Here is a 14,410-nt window from a genome sequence, read left to right as displayed (position 1 = left end):
AACCTAAAATATATTGTTCGTTAATATAGATTGAATTTTAAAAAGTGAACGGTAGCTATTTCCCCAAACAATAAGTATTTAATGAAGAGAGTAACATTGTTCTGCATTTTTGCATATCTTTTTACTGTCTGACTACTTAAAAAATGTCTAGAATTTCAAATATATCTAGTATTTACTAAGTTGTGATGTTATTTTAGAAGTTATATGTTGAAAATCTAGCTCCACAGTGGTACATTATTGGGAAAGGATAGACCTCACAGAAAAGATCCTAGGCCCCCCAGGGTTCCATAGACCACACGTTGAGAGCTACTGTCTTAAACATTTGTTCAGTGAAATCTTACTTATTTTTGTTAAATGTATGAGTAACTAAAAAGGTAATTTTGAGTGTGAACATATTCTGTACCTATTGCTTTAATTTCATGTTTATTTCTGAAAGTTAATTTTTTTCCCTTTAGATTGCAACTCAGATTGCAGTGCTGATTGCAAAAGTTGCTCGATTGGATTGTCCTCGACAGTGGCCTGAACTGATTCCCACTCTTATAGAATCTGTGAAAGTCCAAGATGATCTTCGACAACACAGAGCATTACTTACCTTCTATCATGTTACCAAGACTCTGGCGTCTAAACGACTGTCTGCTGATAGAAAACTGTTTTATGATGTAAGTGATTTAATGGAATTAAATTTGATAATGAAAACTGTGCTATTTGTATTGAAATCATAATGAAAACTGTGCTACTTGTATTAAAATGTAATTTTACCTCTAGATATCTTACTGATGAATTATTAGTTCTTTCTAATTGACCTCAAAAGGGTCATATTAATAGGTAGCATCTGAAAGGTTTTAAGCTGGATTGTGATATGACCAGTAAGGTCAGTTAGTTGCCAATTAGGGGAATTAATTGGTGGAGAACAGTCTGAAGGCAGAAAGACTGGTTTGAGGCTACTGAAGTTGTGTTCAGATGCAATGATAAAGCTCTCACAAGAAGAAGTGATAAAGAGAACATTTAGGAGCATATAGAGGTGAGATTTAGGAAGTTAAAATTGACATGCCTGGGTAATTGGTGGATATAGGAAGCAGTCATCACAACTGGTGATGTCTGCTGGTGTTTTAGTTCTATTCACTGAAAAAACTATTTCTTTCCTTCATTCAGGTGCTTTGGTGTTTTTGTATTTTATTGTTTTGAACTATTGAAACAGCCAGAAAAATTTTCGTATTTTTCAGCATAACATTTTAAACTGTACCAGATAACAATGGGAGTCTCCAGGTTTTGTTTTTGGCTACACTGTGGCTTGTGGGATCTTAGTTTCTTACCCCGGGATTGAACGTGGGCCCTTGGCAGTGAGAGCATGGAGTCCTAATCACTGGACCAATAGGAATTCCCTCCAAGTATTTTTAACAGTGTTCTTGCTTACCTTTGGAATCCTCACTTTGAGGATATGGCTTAGGAATTTGAATTTTTAATAGGCTCCCCAGGTTATTCTTAAGACACCAAAGTTTAAACCAGAACCATGTTATGTCCTCTTTACTTTTAACCCAGTAGGTATAAATAGCCAATTTTCTGTTTCTCTGAGGATACTGAGTGTAAGAGAAATTCTTCTTGTTAAAGGTTGCCTTTTAAATCCTTGTCACTTTTACTTGATATCTAACAAGGACTAAAGAAATGGACATTTTATCTTTTCAAGTCTTTCTGTGAATTTCTTGTTGACTTTTCTCACTTTTATTCCCATCTTAGTCCCCTTCACTTTTATACAGACGTTTTAATGTGTGTAAGATTCTGGGTTACAATTACTCTTTATTGAAGGGTCCCTTTCTATAAAGTCTTACTTCTTGGTTTGGCTTTCTCAAGTTGTACTCTCCTAATGTATTGCCTTGGTTTTCAGATATAATGTGTATTTAGCCTACTCTGTCTCTACAGAGTATTTCTAAATTAGCCTTATTTTGTATAGCTTGTTTGGGTTAGCTTCCTGTCCACTTCAACTTTCTTGCTTGGTTTTATTGTAGTGTGAGGCTCTTTCCTCTCCATATAGAATGAAATATAGGTCTACCTAGCATCTTGTACTTACATCCAGCATAGTATTTATTGCATTGTACATTATATTACAATTACATTTTAATTGTTGATTCACCCTTTCTGAGATCCACCACACTGAATTTTATGAGGGAGTACTGTAGCTCTTATTGTTACAGTTATTATTATAGTCCTACTGTCTAGCCCAGAAGAATGTACATGAGTGGATGGTGCCCAGTACCTCTTGAATGAATAACAGTAGAGGAAGAGATTTGTTCTTAGATACATTCTAGATTTCAAATGGTATGATATAGGACTTCAAAAAGCAGGAGTTGGGGAGTATATACAAAATTCAAGATGCCTGGAAAAAATAATTGAGCTTAGCACCTTTTATTTTTGAATGGAGTAGCTGAACCTGGAAACATGGAACACCGTAGGGACTAGGATGGAAATCTTGTCTGATGGGGCTGCGGAATGAGAAGTGTAGTTTATTAAAGGTAGCATATGTAGGAAGATATTATTTTAAAGAGCAAGTTTGCTAGTTAATTAAACAGCCCAATTATTTTGGTAATCTGAAGTGTGGGAAAATCTTTTTAATAATGTGGTTACTTTAATGCTAAGATGGTCTTTATGTACTAAATTAGTTTCCCACATAAAGAAGTGTAAGGTCATAGTTGGGCTACTTGATATGACAAAGTTGTTCATGGTGCATTTAATCCCTACTGCTTCACCTGTCCCAGCAGTTTTTTTCCCAGTGTGTTTTCCGTCCTTCTTAAAATAAATTAAGTCCTTTTCGGGGTGATAGATAATAAAATCAACAGTAGTAGCTGTTGGCAGTAATGAAACTGAGCTTGATTTGACACAAAGGGGATTCATTTTCTAGAAAATTACATGCTTTTCATACAAACCTGAATATAAAAAAGTTGACATTAAGTACAGTTAAAATCTAAATTTAGTCTATGAAAGCCAGGAAACAGGTTACAGATAGTAATTCTAATATAATTGTAAATGTATTAACCAAATAATACCTTATAGATGTGGTGTGTAACCCACAAAAGTACATGGTATGGTATGTGAAGTAATCCAAATCTAAAAAAAAAGAAGAAAAAATTTTTTGAAAGCAAGTATATTTCACTTGTGTTTAGCACTATGGGTTAACAATTATGAGAAGAGCTGGCTCCTAGTCAAGAATGTTTCTTTGTACTGAGCAGTTTTGGAATTTTGAGCAAGGTATTTATACTTTATGATTCTTTAAAATTGTCTTTTAAAGTTGTGTGATTCTGTGAATTTATAATTTTTATTATTCCAAGTAAATCTTTATAAGCACCATTAAAGTTTGAGATGGACATTTTAGTTCTAGTGTAATTTAAATAATTGCTTTTTTCCTAGAAGCCAAGACCTTCGTACATTTAGTTTTATTTTTTCTTTTTCACTATTTTCTTGGCAGTTAAGTTCTTAACCTACTGACTTTATCAGATACTTTGCTGTACAGTTTTGGCATATAACCAATGAAATAGTTTTCTTACTTAAGGACATTTCAAATAAACTCTAGTTGTGAAAACAGTTCAACAACCTTCATATATTTTTCACTCATATTTGCCAGTTCTTAAGGTGTTGCCACATTTACTTTTCCTCTTGGAGCAAATCTTGATATGTCATTTTACCCAATACTATTTAGAGTATGAATCTCGAAAAAGGACATATTCCATAACCAGTTTTTATTTTGAATTTTTTAAGTTTGAATATTAGGAATTAATCTTAAATTCTTACTTCCCCTCGAGAGTGAGTCAACAGATTGCCTACTGAGGTATGTACGATACTGAAGATGAAAGACACAACTAGTCATCGCCTGACATGGGAAAAATCATAAGACACAAATCTTCAAAGGTCATTTAGTAACTTTATAAAATCTGCCATACTGTATTACATTGTTGTTATAGTCAAAGCTAAAATTCAGCAAAAATTAAAAAACTGAAGGATTTATGATGAGTAATGTTCCCACTAATAGCGTATATATTTGCATGATGAGGATAGGAGAAAACTGCAGTGAGATGAAGTCAGATTACAATACTACTGAATAGTCTTCCTGGTGAGTTACTGTTTTATGAATAAACTAACCAAAGAGATCCACATAGCTACTTTGGGATGGGCTGATTGGCATAAGATAGCTAACTCAGCCTCATAAAAGAAATTTTCATCCTTATTCCTTATAAATTTATAATTTCATGTTTGGTTCTGAGGGAAAGTTCCCAAATAGTTACAAGTTTTGAGTGTTAAATTTGAGAATGCCAAGGTGCCACTTATACTGTGTAGCTCAAACCTTCGGGAAATTTACAGAATAGTGAAATTTATTTGAAACATTAATGTGTGTTTATAAGCAAATCATTAAGTAGGTTAAATTCATCATTTTCAGTTTTGGGTGATTCTAAATGCTGTTTCTAAGTCTTGTCTCTTGCTTTGCCTAATTTCAGATTGCCTTTTAAACACATTGTTTAAAGAATGACTCCTGTGATCCATAAAGTCATTTCTGCTACGAACGTGTGTGGGGATTTGAGAGAGAGAGAGAGAGTGTGTGTGTGTGTATCTGTGTGTGTGTTTGTGTGTCTGTGTCTAGGCTTATATAAATATGAAGGAAAGAGGAAACTTTTGGTGGAAGCTTTAATCAAGGAAAGACTCAAGATGACTAGCTTGATCCAAAAAAAAAGAGCTATGCACTGAAGAGAACAGGAGATTTTGAGTAAAGTGTAGTTTATCCTTTCTGTTTGATTCACAAGGACTCTTGTCTGGGTCCTAGGAAAGGGGACTCTTAAAGCATTGCTGAGTTATACTTTGTATTTTACCTGTCTCTGTATCCGTCTGACAAATATGTGAGTTGCTACTCTGCTAGTCACTCTATTGGAGAAGGCGATCTCACCCCACTCCAATACTCTTGCCTGGAAAATCCCATGGACGGAGGAGCCTGGGGGGCTGTAGTCCATGGGGTCGCGAAGAGTCGAACATAACTGAGTGACTTCACTTTCACTTTGCACTTTCATGCATTGGAGAAGGAAATGGCAACCCACTCCAGTGTTCTTGCCTGGAGAATCCCAGGGATGGTGGAGCCTGGTGGGCTGCCGTCTATGGGGTCGCACAGAGTCGGACACGACTGAAGTGACTTAGCAGCAGCAGCAGCAGTAGTCACTCCATTGGATGCCTGAACTGCAGCTGTGAGCAAAGGTAGGATCACAAATTGAGAGGAGAGAGTTTTCACCTCCTCCTCCCTCACATTGAGTTCATACTCTGTATACCTGAGAGCATTGTCTAGGCATCAGTAACTAAGGACAGCCTTATGGCTGTTACTAGGTTTAGAAGTTTTGAGAAATCTTAGAGCTGGGTCAAGTAACTTGTGTTGAGTAGGCAGGCAACTGATTGGTTGGCCTAGACCTGCCGTTTCTGGGAGAGCCGAGCCCAGAACCTAGTTCTGAGTTTTGGTTTGTTGCCTTGGGACTTAGCATGAGTGACTTCATCTTGGGCCTAATCTGATTACCTTAGCATACGTAATCATTTAACTTTTATCATATAACACGCATAAAAATAGTAATTTAATATGATTTAATGTTGTTCAGTTGCTCAATTGTGTCCAACTCTGTGACCCCATGGACTGCAGCACACCAGGCTTCCCTGTCCCTCACCATCTCCCAAAGCTTGCTCAAATTGAGGTCCATTGAGTCAGTGATGCCCTCCGGCCATTTCGTCCTGTTGAGATGATATAATGTAATTAAATATTTGTAGCCAATTTTCTACATTGTTCTTAAATACATTATTACAAGTGGTGTGTTTGAGCCAGAATAATGAATATGGTTGATACCTCACATTTGGTCATGTTTCTTAAGTGTCTTTAAAGTTAGAATAGTATTCATTCTTTGTGTGTGTGTGTGTGTACGCGCTCGTGCACATCATTGACATGTTGTTAATTATCTTGTTGAGTAGAGTTAGGTTAAGCAAGTTTTGAGAGCTCCAGTTTGTGGATAATTTTTATTGCCCCACTGTTAGTGATGACTTACAAGACTTTGATTTAAACATTTTTTGGTGTTTATTTTTTTTAGGGGAAAATTGGTCCTGAAGCTAAAAAGTTTAAGAACATCTAAAATACTAAAATAAAATTTGCCATATTGGTTTGTTTTTGATACTCAAGGAATCAAGTCTGTGTGTTTCTCACAGATTTAAGAAGCTACTAAGCAGTCAGTGGGTGGCACTGTTCCTTCTGGTTTAGAAAAAGAAAAATGCAAGTATTTGGGATTTTCATGAACCAACACCTAAAATATTTTATTAAATAGCTTATTTTTTTATTTTCTAACTGAATATTTCCTACCCCTCTATATTTTCTTGGAGAAAATGTAGAAATATTTTAATCCCTTCTACTTGTCCTCTGTTATTTTCTCTTTTCCACATAAGCCTTCGGTGAGCATTTATCAATTTGTATTTTCTGGAGCAGATAGAAGCCTGTGAAAGACTTGTGTTTACAAGATAGTTAATAGTATTCCTCCCAAATTCTTGTGGTTTCTTCCTTCTTTTCCACCTCCTTTCACCCTTGGGTTGAGAGCATAGTGCTATATTGCTTCTTCATTCTAATCATCCCTGTTTGTGCAGAGCCCTTTTGTAGACTAGCTAAAAAGAATTAGGAATTGGAACTGTAACAGCTGACTAATGCTTAAAGTAGGTGCTTAGCTCCAGAACTGGAACCTGAAACAGAGGAGAATTATTCAGGTGTTTTCATACTACTGTTTCTTTCTTGATTTCTGTCACAAATGCTGTGTGCCTTCACACTAAAAACAGTGACCAAAGCAATAGGGGTTGGATGGCTCCAGTTCAAGCTGTGGGATGCCGCTTTGCCGAGAAGCCAATTCTAGACTGTAACTAAGTGGTTTTATATCTGCAGTTCTGTTCTGGGGGAGAGTCTAGGGTGGGATAGTATATCTTATACCTTATCAGAACCCAGGAAGCCATGAGAAACTGTCTAACAGAGGAAATAGAGGGGTGAGCAGGAGATGGTGTTCTAGTAGTCGCTTATAAGCCTTTCATCCTCTTGTGTTCCAGGAGGGTTACAGGATGTTCTGCCCGTACTCATTAGCTGAGGTTTAAGGCTTTGCCTGTGTAGATATGTGCAAAGTTACAAGGGGTATGGTGAAGGTGTTTTTCTGTATCTGGAAGCCTAGGCCTTTAAAATTACTGCATTAAAATAATAGAAGTGGAATTTGACTTTGTCATAGAAATGTCATATTTACAGGATTGCATTTCTGACTGCTTTCTGATGCCTGATCTTATTATAAATAGTTTCATTAGTTGAAATGACATATCTCAAATAAGAAAAAATCATTCTGAAGTATGCTAATGATCACTAGTCAGATGCACTTTCACTAAATTTTTATTTAAAACAAATGGCCATGTAGGCTGTGGTGGATTGCTCTTAGACTTTCTGGAAGAAACTTGAAAATACCGCTGCAGTGTGGTTCTCATTTTGAGTCAGGATTCCTAATACTGGTCCATATTAATATGTTCTTGGCTTTAAATACTCCAAACCAGGTGGGTAGAGTTGGCAGAACACAGAAATTTAACTCCTTTGTATTTCTTAGTATGTTGATTTATCTGGTAAACTCAGTGACAGTCCGTAAATCAAGTGTTTTTAAAGCCAAGCGTTACAACTGTTAATAATAGTGGAAGAAAATAAAAGAGTAAAGATTGGAAATGTCAAACTGCAGTGCAGGCATTAGGCTAAGTAATATTTCAAGAAACTAATAGTATTTGCGGGGGGTGGCGTGTTTATGTATGTGTGTTTATAATGGCAGCAAATGTAAACTGCTTCCTGCTGGGCATTGTGACTAAATATTAGACGAGTGCATTGTGACGAAAAAAGTTAGACGTGTTGCTAGATTCTTGACTTTTGAATTTTGTTGAAAATGTATTACTATGTAGGTCTAATGATTAGTGGAATCTGTAATAATATTGTGAACAAATTTGTTGATATCTTTGCAGTTAGCTTCTGGAATTTATAGTTTTGCCTGCTCTCTGTGGAATCACCACACAGACACATTCCTTCAACAAGTTTCTTCTGGCAATGAAGCTGCAGTTCTAAGTTCACTTGAACGAACTCTACTATCCTTGAAAGGTACTATTAAGCTTGACATGTTTATTTTTGAAACAGCTTACCTCTGAATAGTGGCCAAACCCTTCCTCTCTATGGATTTTTGTTTCCAGTTGCACTAGTAGAAGAATAAAGGGTTAATATTTCCCTCAGAGACAAGGGCTCTTGTGTTTTTCTTTTGTGAGAGTAGCTCTTCTACTTTGTCTAATCCATGAGAGTACACACAGTTCAAATGGTTAGTTTTAAGTTACGTTCACATTACTGGCCATGGTTCTGAATACATACCTTTCAAACACTCCCACTTCTTTTTTGCTTCATTTCTCATTCTGGGCTACTGCTATTCATGCCAACTTTCCTAAACTTCTGTCCTTAAGGCTTAGTTGAGCTCTGTCTCCTGGCTTTCTTCCCTGAGAACTCATCTTTCTTGTTTGTACTTAGATTTTGGAAACTGCTTGTTGAGGTGCTTTGTTGGCCTGTGTTTTCTGATGCTTTGCTTATGGGCATCCCCCTTGCATAAATCTCCTTCACTTCTCTGAGCTGAGCTTATCTTGATGCATGTGTTCTAAGGTTTGTTTTCTTTCTAACATTCACCATCATTTCATTTGTCTTCCTTCTGTTCTGGTTGCTTGAGGCTCTTTTGTGTTTCTTAGTTTAACCTCAAGCAGCCTTTATTTTTCTTACCACAGCTCATTTTGCATTCTCTGTTTTATTTGTAAGCTCTTTTGTCAGACTCACCCTAGTACCTCACAGTGGCATTACTTTAGTGCCTCACTTTTATTAAGCAGACAGTGGATGCACAAACCCCAAACTGTCAACACATTTTGATGTGGACAAACATGAATCATTTTAAAGGACCGTTCACATGTAAAATCCAATCCATTGTACAGGTGGTTTTACAAGTGAATGAGATGATTTTGTCAAAATCATGGAGGAAACAATTAAAAGGCCTTAGAAATGTTAACTCAGAATTAGAGAAATTGATATATAAGATTAGATACGCAAGTGAAAGTGAAAGTTGCTCAGTTATGTGCGACTCTTTGTGACCCCATGCAGTCCATGGAATCCTCTGGGCCAGAATACTGGAGTGGGTAGCCTTTCCCTTCTCCAGGGGATCTTTCCAACCCAGGGATCAAACCCAGGTCTCCCTCATTGCAGACTGATTCTTTACCAGCTGAGCCAGCCACAAGAGAACTCCAAAGATACACAAAGTGGTATATAAGTAGTGTGTTTAATGATTAAGGAATTTTTCATGAATCCTTTTGATTGTAGAATTTTCTTGTCTGATTTCAAAGCCTAGCTCCTGACACAAATGTTGCCATACTAATCTATGTTAGCACACTTTAAGCTTTTCAGCACCTCAGCATTTCAGGGTCTTAGATACTCATTTGCATCTCTAAGGCATCCTGACCTGGAGAAATCTCATAGCATTTTACTCTAAAATACTCCTCTGTCCAGGTATAAATGTCTGTTCTTTCATGACTTAAATGTACTTAGGACTAGAGCTTTTGTCCCATGTCATCTTTGCCTTTATACCTGTGCGTGTTTAGTGTCTTTTGGACATGTGTGTGTTCATTATTTCATTCACCATATTTATAGGTAGGTGCTTGGCACTGAGGAGACAGACATAATAAAATTTTGATTGTGCAAATACATGTAAAATGACATCTGTGATGGGGCTTTACAGTGTTATGATGATTGATAATATGGTCAGAAAAGACTTCCCTGAGAAAGTGATGTTTGAACCAAAATCATAAAGGGTAAATGGAAGTTGACTGGGTGATAAAAGGAGAAAGAAAAGACTGTCCCAGATAGTGTAGACCGAGGTCCTGTGATGGAAAAGATCTTGTCCAGAATAAGGGATTCAACTTAAACCCTGTTCTCTCTTGTTATGATACATTAACTTGAGTTGTATGTAATTGATAGTATGAAACCAAAGGTATTTAGATATTTGCATTATAAATTTAATTTTAATATACTGCTTTCATTATTGTTTTTTATTAGAGTGTAGATTTATAATGTATTAGTTTCTGATGTACAGCAAAGTGACTCAGTTATACATGTGTATTATTTTTATATGTTTTCTGTTACGGTTTATTATATTGAATATAGTTCCCTGTTTTATACAGTAGAACCTTATTGTTTATATGTTTTATCTGCTAATCTCAAACTCCTCTAATTTATCCTTCCTCCAAGTCCTTTTCCCTCAGTAACTATAAGTTTGTTTTCTGTATCTGTGAGTCTGTTTCTGTTTTGTAAACAAGTTCATTTGTGTCATATTTTAGAGTCCGCATGCAAAGTGATATCACGTGGTATTTGTCTTTTTCTTTCTAACTTACTTCACTTAGTTTGATAAACTCTAGGTCCATCCATGTTGCTGCAAATGGCATTATTTCATTCTTTTTTATGGCTGAGTAGTATTCCATTGTATATGTATGTGTATATATGTATATATGCTGTGTGTGTGTGTATGTATGTATGTGTACATATCTTGATCCGTTTTCTTATTGGTGGACATAAATGGCTGTAACCCTAATTATAAGCTATCCTGAAGGTTGATTCCATGTCTTGGCTATTGTAAATAGTGCTGCTGTGAACATTGTGGCACATGTATCTTTCTGAATTAGAGTTTTCTCTAGCTATCTGCCCAGGAATGGGATTGCTGGATCATATGGCAACTCCTTGTTTTTTAAGGAACTTCCATATTGTTCTCCATAGCGACTGTACCAGTTTATATCCCCACCAACAGTGTGTGAGGGTTCCCTCTTCTCCACACCTTCTTTAGCACTTATTATGTGTAGACTTTTTAATCATGGCCGTTCTGACTGCTGTGGTACCTTATTGTAGTTATGATTTTCATTTCTCTAATAATTAGTGATGTTGAGCATCTTTTCATGTGCCTGTTGGCCATCTGTCTATTTAGGTCTTCTGCCCATTCTTTGATTGGGTTGTTTTTTTTTTTTTTTGTTATTGAATTATATGATATATGAGTTATAAGAGTTGTTTGTATATTTTGGAAATTAAGCCCTAGTTAGTTGCACCATTTGCAAACATTTTCTCCTTGTCTGTAGGTTGCCTTTTCATCTTGTTTATGGTTTCCTTTGCTGTGCAAAATCTTGTAAGTTTAATTAGGTCCCATTAATTGATTTTTGCTTTTATTTCTATTGCCTTGGGAGACTGACCTAAGAAAACATTGGTATGGTTTATGTCAAAGAATATTTTGCCTGTGTTCTCTACTCGGAGTTTTATGGTGTTGTATGTTTAAGTCTCTAAGCTATTTTGAGTTTATTTTTGTTTATGGTGTAAGAGAGTATTCTAGCTTCATTGATTTATGTGCAGCTGTCCAGCTTTCCCAGCACCACTTGTTAAAGATTCAGTGTATATTCTTGTTTCCTTTGAAGATTAATTGACAGTAGGTATGTGGGTTACGCTGCCTTTACACTTCACCTCATGAACACTAACTCTTGAGTTATGTAGAAAGCAATGCGGTTTATAAAGTTGTTTTCTTAAAGTGAAGTGACTTTAAATTAAAGTGATAGTCTGATGCTGCTATCATGCTGGTTGTTACTAAATTCTGCTAGGTGTTTTGCATGTATTGTACTGTTGAATTCTAACCCTATGAATTAAGATTTATAACCACCTTACATTTTTTTTATAGTTGATTTACAGTATTATATTTGTTTCAGGTACTCAACCTAGTGATTCAGAATTTTTATAGTTTATGTTCCATTTGAGGGTGTCATGCAATGTGGGCTGTATTTCCTGTTGTGTGTAATATATTCTTGTAGCTTATTTTATAGAAGAGTTTGTTCCTCTTAACCCCCTAGCCCCGTTGTCCCCACCCCCTTTTCTTTCCCTACTGGAATCACTAGTTTGTTCTGTATTTCTCAGTTTCTTTTTTGTTTTATTCCCTGATTTGTTTTATTTTTCATATTGTATGTATAAGTGATAATATACAGTATTTCTGTTTTTCTGTCTGACTTATTTCACTAAGCATAATGCCCTCCAGGTCTATCCATATTGTTGCAAATGGCTAAATGTTATTATTCTTCATGTCTGAATAGTATTGCATATATATCACATCTTCTTTATTATCTGTGTAACCACATTTTATAATTGAGGAATGTACGATAAGAGAAGTTGCCCAAAATAATACAGTTTTAGACACTGGAGCTAGGATTTCTAAGTCTAGATCTGACTTCAAATCTATTATCCTGCTTATCTTCCTATGTATATCAGTTTACTCATAAAATGTGATGCTTGTAATTGAGCATTGTAGTCTATTCCAGATTTGGAATAGAGTTTAATCTTTATATCCCTTTTGGAGATACTGTATTTTCGTTAATGTACCTTAAAACTGAATGAAGCTTTTTCATCACCGTTGAGTCATACTTTATGGAATAGAAGTAACTTTCTCAACTTCAACCTGTAGGTATTATTGCAAGTGAGAAGTACTAACAATTATGTAAACTGAACTAAAATTTGCAATATGGCTTTAGAAACATGAGTACTTAGAAGTGAGAAGAACACTGCTTCAGAGACAATAACTTGGCTTTAGTTCCATCTTTCCCACTTGGGAACCAGCCAATGACCAGGAGTTACATTTCTTTATCCAAGCTTGATGAGGCTTTGTGATTCTGAGTCTTTTATGGTTATGATTTTAATAGGGAAAAATACAAAAAAATAAGGTTTGAGTAAAGCTTGATTTTACTTTTCAGTGCTCCGTAAATTAACTGTTAATGGAGTTGTGGAACCTCATAAGAATATGGAGGTGATGGTAAGTAAAAGAAGTCGTTTATTTTTTTGTAACTTTGGAAAAGTGCTTGGTATTTCCTGCATGTTATAAAGCTTATTCTTTTTACTTGGCATTCATTTAAAAGTTTTTTTATTAAGTGACCACCTAATTTCTTCTTTTTTTTTTAACCATTCTGTATATGTTATACTATACTTTTAGACTTGTGATCTGTTTTCAGACATACAGAAAATACGTCAAAGCAACTATTATGTGAAAGGGAGGAACTAGAACTAGGATGGTTCTCAAGATGCCGTGGTACATTGAGAGTGTTTATTTGAATTTGAAATCAAGTGAACTGTTAGGAATTTGAATGCTGTGATAACATTACTAGGGTCAGTGTAATTGATTTATATTCTTCGTATTTTCCTTTGTCTGTTTTTATATACTCAAAATGAGGTATTTTTCTCTTGAATCGTAACATTTATATTTGTTCTTTGTAATCAATTATAAATATATATATATGAGAGGAAAGCTCCATTGATAAGCCCAACAAGTTTTGAAGTATACTTATTTTTGTATCATGGCATCTACTTTCTCTATATGCAAAAATGTATAGCTGCATATATTTATTCCTGAACAAAGTGGAATTGTATCATACTTGTTCAGATCTATATTAGCTTTTACAGTGAGTTTAGGTCAGCTAGAATGTTACTCTGTGAATTGCCTTTGGGGCGGCACAGAAAGCTTGGAAAAGGTATATTTAATTGGTTCTTTAGGTTTGTCCTACTATATTTACATTTCATCAGAGTCACACTTTTATTTTTTTGAACTTTGTGTTTCTGTAAGGTTTTGCTTGAAATAATGGTTCTATTGTTAAAAGAATTAAAAACTGCTAATATACATCATTATAATGTGAATACAGTTTTTTCTATAAAAATATTACATTTTTTTTAAAGTTTAAAAACTTAAATCATTTAAGAACTTACTATGATAACAGTTCTGTTTCCTTTATAATATCATAAACATACTATTTTAGATATACTTTCTGTCTTCCTCAGTTTTATATGAACGAGACCTACATGCTGTTTCCTTCCTTGCTTTTTCTTAAACTCAGTGCATTGTGGATATTTTTTGCATGTCAGTAATATTGTTATATATCATGTTTTTAATGATTTTATGCTAAATACAATTACTATTGGTATGCAATTAAAAAAAATAAAAGTAATCACAGATTTTCTATAATTTACTTGCCCAGTGATATCTCTTTTTTAAAATATAAATGTATTTAATTGGAGGCTAATTACTTTACAATATTGTATTGGTTTTGCCATACATCAACATGAATCTGCCACAGGTATACACATGTTCCCCATCCTGAACCCCGCCTTTCTCCCTCCCCCCTGCATACCATCCCTCTGGGTTGTCCCAGTGCACCAGCCCCAGCATCCAGTATCTCTTGATGACATGTAGTTTGTTTCCAGTTTTTGATTGTTGAGCAGTGATATTAAAATGAACATTTGGGTGCATATGTCATTGTGTACTTTTCT

The 14,410-nt window shown here is 35.2% G+C and overlaps 1 protein-coding gene across 1 annotated transcript in view; it reads left to right on the top strand.

Annotated features, from left to right (window-relative positions):
• Nucleotides 1–14,410, top strand: part of IPO11 (importin 11) — a 165,117-nt gene that overhangs the window by 13,757 nt on the left and 136,950 nt on the right. Inside the window, exons 4-6 of the mRNA XM_068990382.1 lie at nucleotides 456–659; nucleotides 8,023–8,155; nucleotides 12,847–12,905. Coding sequence (XP_068846483.1) covers nucleotides 456–659; nucleotides 8,023–8,155; nucleotides 12,847–12,905 — 396 coding nt within the window. The remainder of the gene's footprint in view (nucleotides 1–455; nucleotides 660–8,022; nucleotides 8,156–12,846; nucleotides 12,906–14,410) is intronic.

Source organism: Capricornis sumatraensis, chromosome 18 (genome assembly GCF_032405125.1).
Source record: "Capricornis sumatraensis isolate serow.1 chromosome 18, serow.2, whole genome shotgun sequence".
Lineage (NCBI taxonomy): Eukaryota > Metazoa > Chordata > Mammalia > Artiodactyla > Bovidae > Capricornis > Capricornis sumatraensis.
The sequence above is the reverse complement of the archived record's forward strand: the minus strand, read 5'-3'. Positions and strand labels throughout refer to the sequence as shown.